Raw genomic sequence first — 17,787 nt, 5'->3', positions numbered from 1 at the left:
ATATGCGCATATCCTTGATAGCAGTAGCTTGAATCAGCTGCCTATGTTTACATGTTCTCAGCTGGGGTCTATTATTTAGCTAACTAACTTATTCAAAGCATCTTATATATATATTGCACAAATGTCGATGGTGTATGTTATAGACTGCCGTAGTTTATGGACAGTTTACTTAAAGCTATTAGTGTCATTAGGTATCAATTGGATTTGTAAATGCATTTGTTCATTGTGTTTTCCTTTTTTGGCGTCATGTAGGGTGTGTGAGAGAAGGAAGAAAGTTAATGTGGGTAAGAGTAAGGTCATGAGATGCACGAGAAGGGAGGGGAGTGATAGGTTGAATGTTATGTTTAATGGAGTTACTTGAGGAAGTAGATCAGTTTAAGTGCATTGGGTCTGTTGTTGCTGCAAATGGTGGAGTGGAAGCAGATGTACATCATTATTATTATTATTATTATTACTTGCTAAGGTACAACCCTAGTTGGAAAAGCAGGATGCTATAAGCCCAGGGGCCCCAACGGAAAATAGCCCTGTGAGGAAAGGGAACAAGGAAAAATAAAATATTTTAAGAACGGTAACATTATAATAAATATTTCCTATATAAACTACAACAACTTTAACAAGAGATGAAGAGAAGTTAGATAGAATAGGGTGCCCAAGTGTACCCTCAAGTAAGAGAACTGTAACCCAAGACACTGGAAGACTTATGATACAGAGGCTATGGCACTACCCAAGACTAGAGAACAATGGTTTGATTTTGGAGTGTCCGCTTAGAAGTGCTGCTTACCATAGAGAGTGAATGAAGGTTGTAAAGTGTTGAAGGCAGTGAAGGGAGGGGTTAAGACAATAGGGTTAGGAATGAATGTAAAGAAAGTTCTTTATGAGAAAGGTATTGTACCATTGTGATGTATGGATCGGAACTGTGGGGAATCAAAGTGACAGAGAGACAAATTGAATGTGTTCAAGAGGAAGTGTCTGAGGAGTATGGCTGTTGTATCTCAATTAGATAGGGTTAGGACTGAAGTAGCGAGGGTGAGAACGGGTGTAAGAAATGAATTAGCAGCTAGAGTGGATATGAATATGTTAGGTGTTTTGGCCATGGAGAGAGAATGAAAAATGGCTGTCTGCTGAAGAAGGTGATGAATGCAAGAGTTGATGGGAGAGGCACAAGAGGAAGGCCAAGGTTTTGGGTGGATGGATGGAGTGAAGAAAGCTCTAGGTGATAGAATAGAAGTGAGAGACAAAAGAGCATGCTAAAGTAGTAATGAATGGCGAGCAATTGTGAAGCAGTTCTGATAGGCCCTGCTTCTTTATCTGGGCGCCTTGGTGACCGCTGAGATAGCTGCAGTAGGGGATTCAGCATATGAAGCATCATTTGTTGTGGATAATGGAGGATGGGTTGTGGCACCCTAGCAGTACTAAACAACCTCCGCTGAATCCCTCTTCAGACTGGGAGGAGTGAAGAGAAGACAAGTCTCCCCCCCTCCCCCCTTTAATGTTAGCTAAACCCCAAAATGGGGAAAGTGCCTTGGTAAGTAGATAGATGTAGGGGAAACATGATATGGAAACAGTTTTATTTTGTTTATTAAGAATTTCTAAGACTACAATAAGGAAAAAAAAGTTTGTAATAACATAATTTTTACATATACACTTGATAATACTTATTTAAAGTGGGCATATCCTCCAGAGTGGTTGCTTGAAATCAGCTGATGGCAAGATCAGCTGAGTGTGTTTATTTATTCTGAGATGGACTGGCATAGAAAAAAGTTGGTTTCATTTATATAGAATTATTCCTTAATTAGGCTATTTGTATTGGAGATATGCCAATAATGAATATTATTATTATTACTTGCTAAGCTACAACCCTAGTTGGAAAAGTAGGATGCTATAAGCCCAAGGGCCTAAACAGGAAAAATAGCCCAGTGAGGAAAGGAAATAAAGAAGTAACTTATATGAGAAGTAACAATCAAAATAGAATATTTTAAGAACAGTAACAATATTAAAATAATATCTTCATATATCTATCTATTTACCAAGGCACTTCCCCCTTCATATATAAACTGAAAAAATTAAAAACAAACAAGAGGAAGAGAAAGAAGATAGAATAATGCCTGAGTGCACCCTCAAGCAAGAAAACTTATCAAAGACAGTGGAAGGCCATGGTACAGAGGCTGTGGCACTATCCCAGACTAGAAAACAATGGTTTGATTTTGAAGAGTACTTCCAGAAGAGCTACTTACCATAGGTAAAGAGTAGAAATACGGTAAAAATTATTCTATTACTTTATATAAATAAATACATACATACATACATATACCATGGCACTTCCCCCAATTTTGGGGGGTAGCCGATATCAACAAAGAAACAAAAACAAAAAGGGGACCTCTACTCTCTACGTTCCTCCCAGCCTAACAAGGGACTCAACCGAGTTCAGCTAGTACTGCTAGGGTGTCACAGCCCACCCTCCCACATTATCCACCACAGATGAAGCTTCATAATGCTGAATCCCCTACTGCTGCTACCTCCGCGGTCATCTAAGGCATCGGAGGCAGCAGCAGGGCCTACCGGAACTGCGTCACAATCGCTCGCCATTCATTCCTATTTCTAGCACGCTCTCTTGCCTCGCTCACATCTATCTTCCTATCACCTCCTATCATCTTAAATATAAAGATCTCAAAACTATTTACTTCTTATGGTGACCTTTGCCAACTGAATGCTACTCTAGCGATCTGAATCTAATCCGGTATATTTGAAGTCTGTAATAACAGTGTCTGTTGCTGCAAGGTTCTACTGTATTTCATTTCTGTCATCCTATTATAGTTGGTTGTCACTTTTAAGTGATGGTGGTTAAATCTTGGGATTTAAATTTAATGACTCAAATCAAAATGCTTTTCTGATTTTTTTATTCGATAAAAATTTCATTGATATTATTCAAGATAGAGGTTGGAACTGTGCACATATTTTCTATTGTCAGCTTTTACTCTACCGCTAGCTGTTTTTCAATAATGTAAGAGCCTTTTAGTCAGAAAACTTTTAGACTGTTAATGAATGGAAGATGGTTATTTGTTTAGTTGGTGAATGGAAAAGAGGTATTTGTGTTTGATGAATATTGCTAATGATAAATGAATTTTGTCTCAAAATTATAGAATTGTTATTTGATATGTAGTGAAGATATTATTTATTCATATGAACTAAAGTCCATTATTTTCCAGCAGGTAAAAGTTGATTCACCAAGGATGTTGCATAATGGTAACATGCATGGTGGACAGTACACCCTGACTCCTGTCAGTAGTGCTGTTAATAATCACTTATCACAGCACAATGGCACATCCCATGTTTACCAGGTTCCAAATATGAATTCACATGTCTCCCTGTCACATCAAGATGCCTTTCCAACAGTTGATTTTGGTGCTTCTAGTAAGCTTGGAGCACTACTCTCCGACCGCTCATCACAAATGCTCATTTCATCATCTCAGAAAGATGCTTTCCAAATGCTCTCTTCAGATTCAGAAATTAGGAATAAAGACACAGGATCTGCAAAGCATTTTGAAGATGAATTTTCTCAAGCTGAGCACATAGATTTCGATGAAGAACAAGATGATGATTTGTGTAAAATTGAAGATGTATACACTGAAGAAAATCTGGATGGAGATCTGGCTCCTAGTGAAGATATTCGTGATGCACAGGAAGTAAGGGCAAAAAGATTTGAGACAGCCTCTGCAGACAGAGTTAAAAATAAGGATTTCACAAAGTGTAATGGCAGGGTTGAGTTTAGAAATATTAAGAGTAAATCAGTGCCATCATCCCCTGTAGAAAGAGTGAGAAGTTTACTAGACGGAGTAACCAGTGGAGGGGAGAGTCTGAATGAAAGTGAAAATAAACTGAAAAAGAAAGAAAAATTTGATGATGATGTTGACATATATTCAGGATTGGATGATGAAGGTCTTGACAGTGGATTCCAGTCTAGGTTTAGTGGTAAAGCTCGAGAAGGCTGGCCTTCAGCACAGCCAGTGTATCACAGCAGTGGGGAAGGTGAGAAAAACATAGCTGGCTCATCTAGTTGCCCAAAATCTGCAAAGCAGAATAAGTTCGAACACAGAAGGCTTTCTGATCCTTTGAGTAGTGCATTGAGTGGAAGTAAGCGGAATTTCATCCCTGTAAGAAATAAAGGAGGACTCCAAGGTAGTGCTCAGTCATCTGCTACTCGACAGAACAGTGGACACTCAGATCATCTAGTACCCCATATGGACCATGATGGTGGCTTCATTCAGATTGGGCCTGCAGGTGATCCAGAGGAAGAATCTTTTGAGTTTGCAGTTACAATAGTTTCTGCAAAGAACTTGGATCAGGTTAGTACTGCTGATCAGTAGTTGTTTAAGTACTTTAGTAGGGATGCACTCAATACTTCTTTATCTTTTGTTTAAGAGAATATAGGAGTAATTGACTCTTGATAACACAAAATAAGTTTGGTCTATAAATATTAGTGAGTGCCGAGTTCTGATGTTAAACATGCTGTGTAAAGTATTTAATTCGTGATGATAAAAGGATTTCATTTGGAATCTTTATAAAATCACACTGCTTATTAGGGGTATTGGCATGCTTATTCCTTACAACAAACAAACTACTAGTGTAATATTTCACATTTGCATGTTCTATTGGTTATTTTTAACCTTTTGTTCATTTACATTAGAATTATATGTAGTTGTTAAAATATTTCACTTTTTTGCCATTTTAACTATTTTGTCTAACCAGGATGATGCAGTTTTTATGAATCGTTGTATACTTGTAACATCATTTAACATCATTAGGTTTGGCATTTATGTTTGATAATATTATCTGCTGAGTAGATAGGCAGCAATACTCTTAGCTTCCAAAGTGGAGAGTTGGTACCCCTAAATGGGAAATTAGTTATTTAGTAGTAGTGGTCAACTTGCTATAAAGAATAATTGCTTATGTGATTACATTTAGCCAAGGTCTTCTTTTTCGTTAAGGTGATACTGTACCTTCGTTCTACCTTTCACAAATGTTCTACTCACTTGGCTTACCAAAGAAGTTAAATCGACTTGGTTAATAGAGAAACTCCTGATGAATACACACTGATTAAGTAAACTTAAGTTTTAAATATTAAACTTAGCCGGTGAATATATAATAGCTGACGTCTCCGACGGCTCGACAGATTCCAAAAACTCGCGAGCGATTGCCATGAAGGTTGCGGGTGTGCCCACCAGCGCCGACTATCGGCCAGATACCGCATATACTTGTAAACAGCTCCAGTTCTTCTCTGTCGGTTTCATCGACAAGTCGATTCCACTCGCTTTATGACCTCGAGTTTTCTACCGAATTGGTGAAGTACTTGGTTTTGGTTTTATTGCTTTCGCCGTGTTGGATTATTCAATACTATCCTCAAAAGAAATGCTTTTGAAAGGAGAGTAAAAGTGTTTTGCCCTTGCTTTTTTATCTCTGGTTTTTCCATAGAGTAAAGATGGCCGACCCTTCCCTCAGTGTACGGAAGTGTGTTTTAGGCTTTTAGTAATTATTTTATCACGTTATAAATTATTGTTGATAATTATAGATTTTCCTCTATATATTTTATATCTCTCCCGCCTTTATTAGGCCTCTTCGATTAGCTTTCCATTTATACTAAACATCAAGATAAATTTTATGTTTTGTTTATATGCGGCCTTTACCTATTCCTCCCCTAGTCCGAGATGTAGGCGGTCCTAACTTGGAAACCGAAGTTAAACAACGTTGAGCCCATTCAACTTTTATTTTCGTTAAGTTTAAATCATTTGCTCTGTAAGAGTTATGAAATGAATATTTTTTAGAAAATATTTTAAGAAAGATATTCTTTGAATAGTCTTCGTGCTTTTTTTTCAAAGATGAACTAACGTTTGGTTTATTTATGCTACGCAGTTTGCGCTCTATCGTTACTATAGAGAAAGAGAGAATCACGGTTTCACTTTGCAGAAAGAGTAAATCGATTTTGACGTTTTGTTCATTCTTCTTTCAAACTGAAGTGTTTTAAATACAAATTTAAAGGAAGTTGTTAATTTTCAATTTCTTAGTCCTTTCAGTTTTTTCCTTTGGTCAAATAACCTGTTTATTGACGAAGGGTGAGTGGGCAATTCTCTTGTGTGTGACAAGAGAGAGAGAGAGAGAGACGGAGAGAGAGAGAGAAAGAGAGAACGATCCGATCTTTATTCTCGTCCCAAGTAAGGAGTTTGGGAGCGAGTAACGTTGTTCTCGATTCAGTTTTTTTACTCTCGTCCCAAGTCTCTGTACGGGGAGAAAGGATAAAACGTTTTTAGTTTTTATTCTCGTCCCAAGGCACTGTACGGTGAAAGATTGAAAACGTAGTCTTTAGTGAACTAGAGTTTAGTCTCCTCCCCAGTCACTGATCCTTTTTAACTTTATATATTTCCGTTTTATTCGATATATATGTATATGTTTTTTTTTTTTGATTTTTGCATGTGTGTTTCATTTTGTACTAATGTGCTTACATTATACGACTCATTTCGCAATTATAACCTTTTGATGTAAGGGAGAATTGCGTGCTTCAGGTAGATATCAGTTTTATTCATGCCTAATGTGAAATTATTGAAAAATACGATATCAGTGAAGTGAGTGCTAGAAAACATGTGCTGTGTTGCGGAGGGTTCGTTTGTTCGTGCTTGTCACTTGCCTAGTCCGAGACCTCTTTCAGGCTCCCATGCACCAGGGAGAAGGAATGTCGTAGGACCTAAGGGAGTGAGGAGTGTAAACCAACGAACAGACGTTCCCTCAAAGGTATCAGACGTTGCTCGGCAAGCACGTCCTTGCCATAAGACAGGAGAGACGAAGTTTCTCCTCGTCATCCGAAGACTTTTCGCAAAAGAAACCTTGGCGCAAGGTTTCTAGACCCTTTAAGCGAAAGTCAGTCCCTTCAGGACAGGTCCAGCGTCCTGGCTGTAGCCATGGGGACAGCTCTGACCCTTTGCAGTCGTCGGAAGACGGTTCGCCTATTAAACGCAAGCGTAACACGGGGTCCGAGGGTCGCGGTAAAGGCAATGTTTTGCCAACACAGACGTTACCGTCGTCTCGGCCCGTTCCGACTCCCGTTGATCCTAAATGGGTTGTCCTGCAGGGCATGCAGACTAAGCTTGCCTCCCTTATGGAGAAGTATGGCGTTGAGCAGGTTCACGATGAACCTTCGCTTTCGAGTCGCCGTTACGCTAAACGAGACTCTGGCCGTCAGCCGCCCAAACGAGCATTTACTCGTCCTTTTTGACATTATGAAACGTGATGTCGGTAGTTTGTCACGTCAGTCACGTGACTTGGATCCTCACTCGCTGCAGTCCCGTGTTGACTTTCAGCCGCTGCCGCAGCCTCGTGTTGACGTTCAGCCGCTGCCGCAGTCTCGTGTTGACGTTCAGGACGTTCGCCAACCAGCTCAGTTGCCTTGTTTTGACGTTGAGCGTCAAGCACCGCAGTCAAGGGTTGTTTTGACTGCTCAGTCTAGGCAGTCAAGGCAGTCTCGACTTGACGTCGAGCGTCCATCAACTCCTGTTGTTGTTGCTGGTCAGTCCTTTCAGCAGCGACATGACGTCGCTTCCTTGACTGCTACTGCTGCTCCTTTGCTTGTGGACTTTGCCTGTCAGCATTGCCACCGCGGCAGGTCTCTCCTTTTCATGAGACTCAGCAATTGTCGGACGAGGTTCCTTCAGATGAGGAAGTTGCTGATCCCCCTCCTACTGATATTCCTTTGGGGACTTTGTCAGACGGAGAGGAGCCTAAAGCTGCTCAGCCCTCTATGGATTTAAAAAAAAAAAAATCATGCTGATTTTTAAGGATCTTTGTCCGGACCATTTTGTAACTGCTGCTCCTCGTTCGCCTTTGTCAGAGTTTACACTAGGCCTAGCTACTTCGAAGCCGTTGTTTTCTAAGCTAGTGCTCTCTCGCGCTTCTAAGAGAGCTTTACGTTTGCTAGGCGACTGGTTGATCACCAGGAGGAGTTTGGGGGAGACAGCCTTTGCTTTCCCTCCTTTTAAACTGGCTTATAGAGCGAGCGTCTGGTATGACACGGGAGAAGTTCTCGGCTTGGGAGTTCCTGCCTCTGCCCAGGGAGACTTCTCAAGCCTCATAGACTCTCCCCGTCGCCTGGCCATGAGACGCTCCAAGATTTTATGGTCGGCTTCAGAGCTAGACCATCTCCTGTTAGGAGTTTTTCGAGCGTTTGAAGTTTTGCTGTACAATTATGTCATGCATGAACAAGGCTATCAGGGATGGCTCCAATGATCTGACAGCCACGTTCTCTGCAGGAACAAGGCTATCAGGGATGGCTCCAATGATCTGGCAGCCACGTTCACTGCAGGAGTACTTAAGATGTAAGTGCGCTCAATGTGTTCATTGTCAAGACAAACTTCACGATGAAGACTACCAAATCTGTCTTGGCAGCATTAAGGGAAGGCGACTGGATGGTCTCTCTCGACCTTCAGGATGCATACTTACACATCCCGATTCATCCAAACTTTCAACAACATCTGAGGTTTGTGGACGGGAAAGTAATGTACCAATGTCGAGCACTGTACTTCGACCTCATTCCTGCTCCTCTTGTTTTTACAAGGCCCTTGCAAAATGTAGCAAGCTTTCTACATTTTTTGAGGACTCAGAGCCTCCCTTTATTTTGACGACTGGCTAATCAGGGCGTCGTCATTATATCGCTGTCTGGAGAGCCTCTAATGGACATTAGACCTAACCAAGGAGCTAGGTCTCATAGTGAATGTAGAGAAGTCGTAACTTACAGTACCTCATCCCAGACTATTCTTTATTTGGGAATGGAGATACAGTGTCTGATTTTTCGGGCCTTTTCGTCTCCCGCAAGAATGGAACAAGCTCTGTTAAAAGTCCTTCACTTGCAAGAGAAAAACAGTTGCTCTGTAAGAGTTTGAACTAGCCTCGTGGGAACTCTTTCATCGCTGGAGTAGTTTATCTCTCTGGGGAGACTCAACCTATGCCCTTTCCAATTTCACCTAAACCATTGGAACAAGGAGAAGGGCTTAGAGAGTATCTCTTTCCCAATCTCCAACTCAGTCTAGACATGTCTGACTTGGTGGGACAGCAACATCAGACTTCGAGATGGCCTTTCTCTTGCGATCAAGAACCCAAACCATGTGTTGTTTTCAGATGCATCGGATTTGGGGTAGGGAGCTCCACTGGACAGTCTGGAATGCTCGGGTCTTTGATCCACGGATCAGAAGGAACTCTATTTAAGGCAAGTAACATCTCTCCTTTGGCGAGATTTGTGCAAGGAAAATGAATGTCTTGGCGGACGGCCTCAGCAGAAGAGGACAAGTCATCTCCATGGAGTGGACATTGCATAAGACTGTGTGCGAGAAGCTATGGATGACATGGGGTCAACCCACCATAGATCTTTTTGCGACTTCTCTGACAAAGAGGCTCTCGACTTACTGCTTTCCAGTTCCAGATCCAGAGGCAGCCCACATAGACGCTTTCCTGCTGGACTGGTCTCACTTGGACGTTTATGCCTTTCCACCTTTCAAGATCCTAGACAAGGTGCTGCAGAAGTTCACCTCTCACGAAGGGACCAGGTTGACATTGGTGCTCCACTCTGGCCCGCGAGAGAGTGGTTCACAGAGGTACTTCAATGGCTGGTAGACGTTCCAAGGAGTCTACCTTTAAGGATGGATCTCTTACGGCAGCCCCACGTAAGGAGTCTTCATCAAAGCCTCCCCGCGCTTCGTCTGACTGCCTTCAGACTATCGAAAGACTCTCAAGAGCTCGAGGATTTTCGAAGGAGGCAGCCAGAGCGATTGCGAGAGCTAGGAGAGCATCTACCATCAAGGTCTACCAGTCGAAGTGGGAAGTCTTTAGAGACTGGTGCAAGTCATCATCCATTTCCTCTTCCAGTACCTCTGTAGCCCAAATTGCAGACTTTCTCCTGCATCTGAGAAATGTTCGCTCCCTCTCTGCTCCCACTATTAAGGGCTACAGGAGCATGTTGGCTTCTGTGTTCAGACATAGAGGCTTAGATCTGTCCAATAATAAAGATCTCCAAGATCTCCTTAAGTCCTTCGAGACCTCTAAGGAGCGTCGTATGGCAACTCCTGGATGGAACTTAGACGTGGTCCTAAGGTTCCTAATGTCCGACAGGTTTGAGCCATTACATTCAGCCTCCCTGAAGGATCTCACCCTCAAGACGCTTTTCTTAGTGTGCTTGGCTTCGGCTAAAAGGGTCAGTGAGATCCATGCCTTTAGTAAAAACATCGGCTTTTCTACAGATAAAGCCACATTGTTCGCTTCAGCTTGGTTTCTTGGCCAAAAATGAACTGCCTTCTCGTCCTTGGCCTAAATCTTTTGATATACCTTGCCTATCAGAGATCGTAGGCAACGAGCTTGAAAGAGTACTGTGCCCAGTTAGAGCTCTTAAGTTTTATTTAGCTCGTACCAGATCTTTACGAGGTGGATCTGAGGCCTTATGGTGCTCAGTTAAGAAGCCCTCATTGCCTATGTCTAAAAATGCTTTATCGTATTTTATTAGATTTTTAATCCGAGAGGCTCATTCTCACTTGAGTGAAAAAGATCGTTGCTTGCTTAAGGTCAAGACGCACGAAGTAAGAGCTATAGCAACTTCCGTGGCCTTTAAGCAAAACAGATCTCTACGAAGTATTATGGACGCGACCTTTTGGAGGAGCAAGTCGGTGTTCGCTTCATTTTACTTAAAAGACGTCCAGACTCTTTATGAGGACTGCTGCACACTGGGTCCATTCGTTGCAGCGAGTGCAGTAGTGGGTGAGGCTTCTACCACTACATTCCCTTAATTCCAATATCCTTTAAATCTTCTCTTGAAATGTTTTTAATCTTGTTTTGGGTTGTACGGAAGGCTAAGAAGCCTTTCGCATCCTTTTTGATTTGGCGGGTGGTCAAATGTCATTTCTTGAGAGCGCCCAGATTAAGGGTTTTGATGAGGTCCTGTTGTATGGGTTGTCGCCCTGGATATAACAGCTCCTGGGAGTCTTTCAGCATCCTGAGAGGATGGCTGGGCTTCGTGAGGAAAGCGGACTAACAAGGCAGAGTAATCGTCAGAGTCAGCTTCCTTACCAGGTACCTATATTTATTTGGGTTTTGTTATGATATAACTGTCAAAAACTCTAAGCATATACGCCTTTATTGTATTAATACTGGTCTCTACCCACCACCATGGGTGTGAATCAGCTATTATATATTCACCGGCTAAGTTTAATATTTAAAAATGATATTTTGATTATAAAATAAATTTTTGAATATACTTACCCGGTGAATATATAAATTAAAGGCCCTCCCTTCCTCCCCGATAGAGACCTAGGGGACTGAGAAGAACTGGAGCTGTTTACAAGTATATGCGGTATCTGGCCGATAGTTGGCGCTGGTGGGCACACCCGCAACCTTCATGGCGATCGCTTGCGAGTTTTTGGAATCTGTCGAGCCGTCGGAGACGTCGGCTATTATATATTCACCGGGTAAGTATATTCAAAAATTTATTTTATAATCAAAATATCATTTTTGAAAAAATTCCCCTCCAAGCTTTAGTGGCAGATAGAAAATCTATCTTTCAGATCATGTTTATTAAAAGTTCCTCTAATTGTTCAGAGGGAGTATCACAGTTATAAAGGTCCTAAGCATAATATGTATATAAACAGATAATCCCATACATAGAGAAATACATTTTTGAGAAGGTGTTACTTTGATTGAGACCATATACTATCTGTGCTGAAGTTTTATAAGAAAATTTAGTGCCATTTCTTGAGGGGGCCTCAGCTTGTGCTGGCTTACTGGTTTTGAAGATGTAGAGCAGTCCTGAGATTTCAGCTTACCGTGAGTTCGGAGGTCGTACATTTCATTGTTGACATTTACAGTTTCCGGAGAAGTAGGTAGACTATACTCAATTTTTTTCTTTTTCTTTTTTCATTGAGGCCCATTTTCACTCACTTGCAGGGGTGCCCTTTTAGCTTGGAAAAGTTTCCTACTATTTTATCCTAATAACATCATTGTTTTCAAGTAATTATTATTATTATTATTATTATTATTATTATTATTATTATTATTATTATTATTATTATTAAATGCTAAGCTACAACCCTAGTTGGAAAAGCAGGATGCTATAAGCCCAGGGGCCCCAACAGGGAAAATAGCCCAGTGAGGAAAGGAAATAAGGAAAAATAAAATATTTTAGGAATAGTAACAATATTCAAGTAATGTTAATCTACTAAACTAATTTTTCTCATATATGTTTTGTAACACATTGAGAAAAATTTCACTAAACATAAGAAAAACATATAGCCTAGACTTTTTGAATACCAGTATCAACTAAAAACATGGAATTAATAAAGCTCGCCTCTGGTGAAAATTTGCTGGGATGTAGAAGGAATAGCCAAGTGGGCCATCTTCTGTGGGTGGTGTTGTGGAAGGGGTGTCTCCTTTTGGAGCCTCTATACCATTAATCGACGGTTCTTTACTTCTGCAAGGAGGAACTCTGCTGAATTTCAGTCTATCAGTCACCCTTAAACTAAGTCTTTAGACTAAACGAGTAGACATTTCTTCGGAGAAGGAAATCTCCATGCGCACATGAATGGGGCACTCTACTTATCGATGAGGATAACTTCAGATAGGGATCTCGCCCTTAAAATGGTTTTCTTAGTCGCTTTTGCCTTGGCTAAATGTTTCCGTGAACTTCATGGTCTCTCTTTCGACATCACCCCTTTAAGGTGTTGGAGGAGATCTTGCTCCCCTTCATCCATGAGTTTGTAGCCAAGACCCAGAATCTGATTCCTGATTCCAGATTTTTATATTTTCAGGTCATGAGCCCTAGGGAAGTAACCAATAATCTTTTATCAGTTGTTACTACCTGAAATATATTTTTCTCAGCACATGGAGGACAAAAAAGAAGATAAATATAAAAACACAATTTCACTCTGGCTGAGGGAGGTCATTACACGAACTCTCATCATCTTCCTCCTCTTCCTCAGGAAAAACATGGGTAAAGGCTCATGATGTCAAAAGCATGAGAGCTTCTTTAGCATTTAAAAAGCATCTCTCTGACGCAGGCACTCCAAGTAGGTGTGTGGAAGTGTCAGATAACATTCACTGCTCATTATCTTCAGGATGTAACCCACATATCCCTATATAATTTCTCTTTTTGGGCATGTTATAGCTGCACAGCAGGTGCTGTAGCTACCTCGGTCCTCCTACAGGACCATTAGATTTGGATAGAGGGCAAAGGTAACATGTAAGTCTGGCACAAAGATAAAGAATGACTGGCCTTTTCTTTTCCTTTCAGTCTTCCCCTCTCTTTGCGCACCACTTCAAAATGCCTTGCAAGTTGGACTTGATTTGATTAATAGGTAAGCCCCACTACTTGGGTGCAGAAGTCTTTTACACAAACTCTTTGCAAGTTGATTGGGTCGTTACTGGGAAAACCCATACTCATATATGCGTTACACACAAAGTGATTCAAGCCAATCCATCTCATCTTTACCAGGTGTATGACCGAGATTTTTAGTTCAGAACAACCCATGAAGACAGGGCCATGAACCTGCTGATATTACTAAACCACTGGTTCACGTAGTGAAAGGAACCGTAATTCTTTCAGCATCACAGATGCACAAGTTTTGAGTTCAGGGCTAAGTGTTCCAATCAGTTAGAATGGGGATTTCCTCTCACCTAAGGATGAGTCTCCTATGTAAAGGTTGATAGTTTGTATTTGTGCGGGAACAATTGACAAGCTTTTAAAAGTAATTTGTATTTTACCTAATTATATACAGTAAATCTGAGTCCTTTACTCATACTATCCTGCTAGCACCAACCCCCTAGGAAGTCCCAGCTGGTATCTAAGTGGTTTGTCAGTGAGCCAGCGAGGTGCTATTGCCTCCCCGATACCGGTATGTAGCTATCTGCTGGTTGTTGACAACTTGTAGTATTTAATTGCTGTATTCCCATATTTGCTGTTATCCTTTTCCTATGTAAAGGACTCATGTTTGTATACAGTAGTTAGGAAAAGTATAAATTACTTCTAAAAAAATTTTACACTTTAATTTCAATTTTGACAAGGAACCTATGTAGAGATGACTTGCTTTTGCCTTTTCTTTAAAATAACATAGAAATGGGGGTAAAGATTGCATGAACACTGCGAGTGTGGCATATGGACACTGCTTAACTGATTTTGTGCTAGTCTGGTTAGTACTAGTCCACTAAACATTTGCATACTAAGGGAAATATATGCTCACAAACCAATACAAACCCCCTACACCTAATCAAAATTTCACGCTCATGTTCAGTTATTTATGAACCGAGGTATTACTGTACTGCATTATAATAACTCAGCACTTGACTAATCATGCATTTTGGTCATTCAAGTGTAAGTGAAGTAAGAATGCGGGGTAAGATACTATTATGAGTAAAATAGTTCTTTAAAAATCTAATCTTCAGGCCATTTGAATGTATTTTTCATTACATGTTAAAAAATGCTTTGTTTACTATGTTTAAGGAGGTTGAAGCTGCTGTTTGTTTTTGTGCAGCAAAATTGAAAGTTTATCTTATTAGAAAATATTTGAAGAGGTTTTTAAAAATCAGTTTAAAAACTCTAGTGTATGTTGTTTATTTTAAGGTTTAGTCACTTATTTTATTCAAACTATATCAGATGCATGATTTGTATCTTGTATTTTACAGTTCTCTACTTATTAGAGTAGGTATAGAATATCCTTGTTGTCTTTTGTTGTTTAATGACTATTTGAATTAACTTTGCATACACCTTTAAATATTTTTTTTTCTTTACAGCTTCTTCCCAAAGACTTCACTTGGAATCCAGCTACTGAAACCTGTTTTTCCTATTCATTAATGGGTTCCATGATTACTAGTGACCCGATAAAGAGTTTAAGCCATCCAGAGTTTTTAGCAGAAAGGGTAGCAGGAAACATTCAAGCCACATCTTCTAATTTGTCTGCATATTTTAAGAAAAACCCAGTGTTCCCTATTCACCTAATTGTTGGGGACTTATGTTTGGCCTCTGCTTCCATCAGTTTAATGAAATTTCAAGATTTTGAAAGCAGAGCAATATCACAGGTACCTTTAACATTAGAAGGGTGGCACCAAATGGTATCAGTAGCACCAGAACCAAGGGAATTCATTCCAGGAAAAGAACCTGTTATTGGTGTTGTTTTCCAACTTAGTGGACAGTCCCAGAGAAATGTACACTATATGCCCTCACTTTTATCAAATTCGGATGGTTCTAGTGAATCCGAAATAGATATGTATGACTACCCTGTCTCTCATCGGAGAAGACACAGGCCTGGAAAATTGAAGTTCCACAACTTGCTAGATTCACCTTCTCTATCTTCCGAGTCCTCGGAAGAAGACATATTACCTGCTGGAAAGAGACGCAGAGGTGGAAATTCAAGAAAATTCCATCTTAATAAGCCTTCTCTGACTGACATTGCAGCACTTCAAGGATTGTCTGATGAAGGTGGTAAATTGAGGAGACACCTTGTGAAAGCTGCTCTTGAGGTTGAATCATGGAAGGTGGACCAACAGGCAATGTTTTTAAAACAGGTGAGCTTGGCTATGCTATATATTTTAAATTGATTTTAACACTTATAGTAATTTTTGTCCTTTTTATGTGTTTCTATATACTTTTATCATGTATATTTATAAGGATATCTTGTATTTTAATACCCCCTGTGACTTTTTAGTGGGCGCAGAAAGAAGCTGAGTTGCAACGGCATTTATCTGAAGAGTGGAAAGCAAGAATAAACTACAAGGAATCAAGTTTGCATAACCGACTAGCTCAGATTGATGGTTTGAATAGAAAGTTAACTTCAGCACTTTCAGAACTAAGTATCAGAGAAAAGAAGTTATCTGCCAAGGAAGATAGGGTGAGTGTTAAACTATAACTTGCTTATAATTATCCAGTTTATATTGTTCTTATTAGTAGAGACATGAACTACTCAAGGCTTGCAGCTTTTTAGGAAAAAGGTAATCCTAAATATATGCTCTAAAAGGCAACATGACAAAAAATAGAATTCTTAATGCCTTATGAATGAAATTTAAGGACTATTTAATGAAATCCCTCATGATAGGATTTCTTAAAGCCTCTACACACACACACACACACACACCTCTCTCTCTCTCTCTCTCTCTCTCTCTCTCTCTCTCTCTCTCTCTCTCTCTCTCTCTCTCTCTCTCTCTCATATATTTTGACGATAGCTTAAACCAACCATTAAGCTTTTTGCGAGGAGTCATTATCCTCCACTAGTTAGCAGGGTGGGGGAGTAGACCAGCCACCCCTCTCACACCAGCGCTAGTAACAAACTGTCACTTTATTTCTGCTCAGTAGAGTATAGATGTTTTGCTCTGTTGTTGAAAACTATACAAATCCAATACGATTGAATACTGGCCTAAAACCTAAAATCTTCCTTTTATTTTTCTATTTGGGTGTGTCTGCCCATGGGAATCGTAACCATGCAGGTTAGTCCTGTCACAGAAGGGCGCTGTTGTAGCACTTTCATGCAGGCTGTGTAGACCGGTCTTCTCGGTCTCTGCCCTACATGTAGGAGTCACTCTTGCAAGCAGAAGTCTCCTTGCATGGAGTGTCGTGAGTGATCGCCTTCCCAGTAAACAAGGTTTAGCAAGCGACAGAAGATGAAGGTTATGAGGGATTCTATCCCTTCGGGTTTATTCTCAAAAGGAAAGAAATATTGTCATCGAACTCTGTAGGCTCAACCTCGCCATTCTGACTACTTGGTCGGCTTCCTGTAGGAGTCGGTCGGGTATGAGTGATACCAGTTTAACTCCTGGATAATCTTAGACTCCAGAGGCCTCTGTTTTTTCCTCCAGCGAAGCAGCACCGGCTGCCTTCGTAAGGAAACTGCTCTCTGTCAGCAGTGTCAGCTCTGGGCTTCCTGAGGATAGGGAAGAGCAGGGAATGACATCCTCTCATGCCCTACTGGCCTTTGATGCTACACCTAAGTCAAGGAAGCTCTCTGGTTGTGCCCCTTTAGGAACAGTTCCTTTCTCAGGGGACGCACCATGGTTCCTTGGCTTAGTAAAGGCAGAGAAGTAGGTGGTCACAGGACCAGGCAACCTTTCTCCAATAGTCCCACCTCCAGATACTCTTACCATTCCATTGGAGGTATCGAGTTCCTTCAAGGGAAGTAAAGGCCCTGCTGACTCTAGACGCAGTAGTGCTGCAGTGCAAATTCCTCCTGTTGCCTCCAGGTTTCCCTCCTGTTGCCTCCAGGTTTCCCTCCTGTTGCCTCCAGGTTTCCTTCTCCTTGGAAGTCTCCAAGGTACCAGAAATATCTGGCTACTAAGGCCTCTTCCATCACCCTAGACCATATCTGGGAGAAACTGGGGTCGATTCCCATCGTCCCGAAGAAAAGGAAATGGGGGCTACAAGACGGATACTACCCCGGCCGGGGGATTCAGTTCATGCGCGAACCAGCAGAGGATCGAGATCTCCAAGGGAAGTCTGTTCAACATCTGCCTGCATAAAAGGAAGGACATTCAGACCATTCCCAGGAACTGGCACTCGAGGTCTGAGCGCCCAGTTCAAGGGGTAGGTCAGTCGGCTACAATGTCTATTCCAGGAAGACCAGAGCATAGCGGCCTTCGTTCATGCGCGAACCAGCAGAGGATCGAGATCTCCAAGGGAAGTCTGTTCAACATCTGCCTGCGTAAAAGGAAGGACATTCAGACCATTCCCAGGAACTGGCACTCGAGGTCTGAGCGCCCAGTTCAAGGGGTAGGTCAGTCGGCTACAATGTC

The 17,787-nt window shown here is 41.1% G+C and overlaps 1 protein-coding gene across 5 annotated transcripts in view; it reads left to right on the top strand.

Moving 5' to 3' along the window:
• The window catches only part of LOC137640215 (centrosomal protein of 120 kDa-like), a 56,256-nt gene that overhangs the window by 16,856 nt on the left and 21,613 nt on the right, over nt 1–17,787 (top strand). For 3 of the 5 annotated variants that reach the window (XM_068372765.1, XM_068372764.1, XM_068372768.1), the window contains 3 exons: nt 3,207–4,343; nt 14,803–15,573; nt 15,714–15,896. In XM_068372765.1, the coding sequence (XP_068228866.1) occupies nt 3,207–4,343; nt 14,803–15,573; nt 15,714–15,896 (2,091 nt within the window). The remainder of the gene's footprint in view (nt 1–3,206; nt 4,344–14,802; nt 15,574–15,713; nt 15,897–17,787) is intronic. The other 2 variants (XM_068372767.1, XM_068372769.1) reach the window with 1 other exon arrangement.

Source organism: Palaemon carinicauda, chromosome 4 (genome assembly GCF_036898095.1).
Source record: "Palaemon carinicauda isolate YSFRI2023 chromosome 4, ASM3689809v2, whole genome shotgun sequence".
Lineage (NCBI taxonomy): Eukaryota > Metazoa > Arthropoda > Malacostraca > Decapoda > Palaemonidae > Palaemon > Palaemon carinicauda.
The sequence above is the reverse complement of the archived record's forward strand: the minus strand, read 5'-3'. Positions and strand labels throughout refer to the sequence as shown.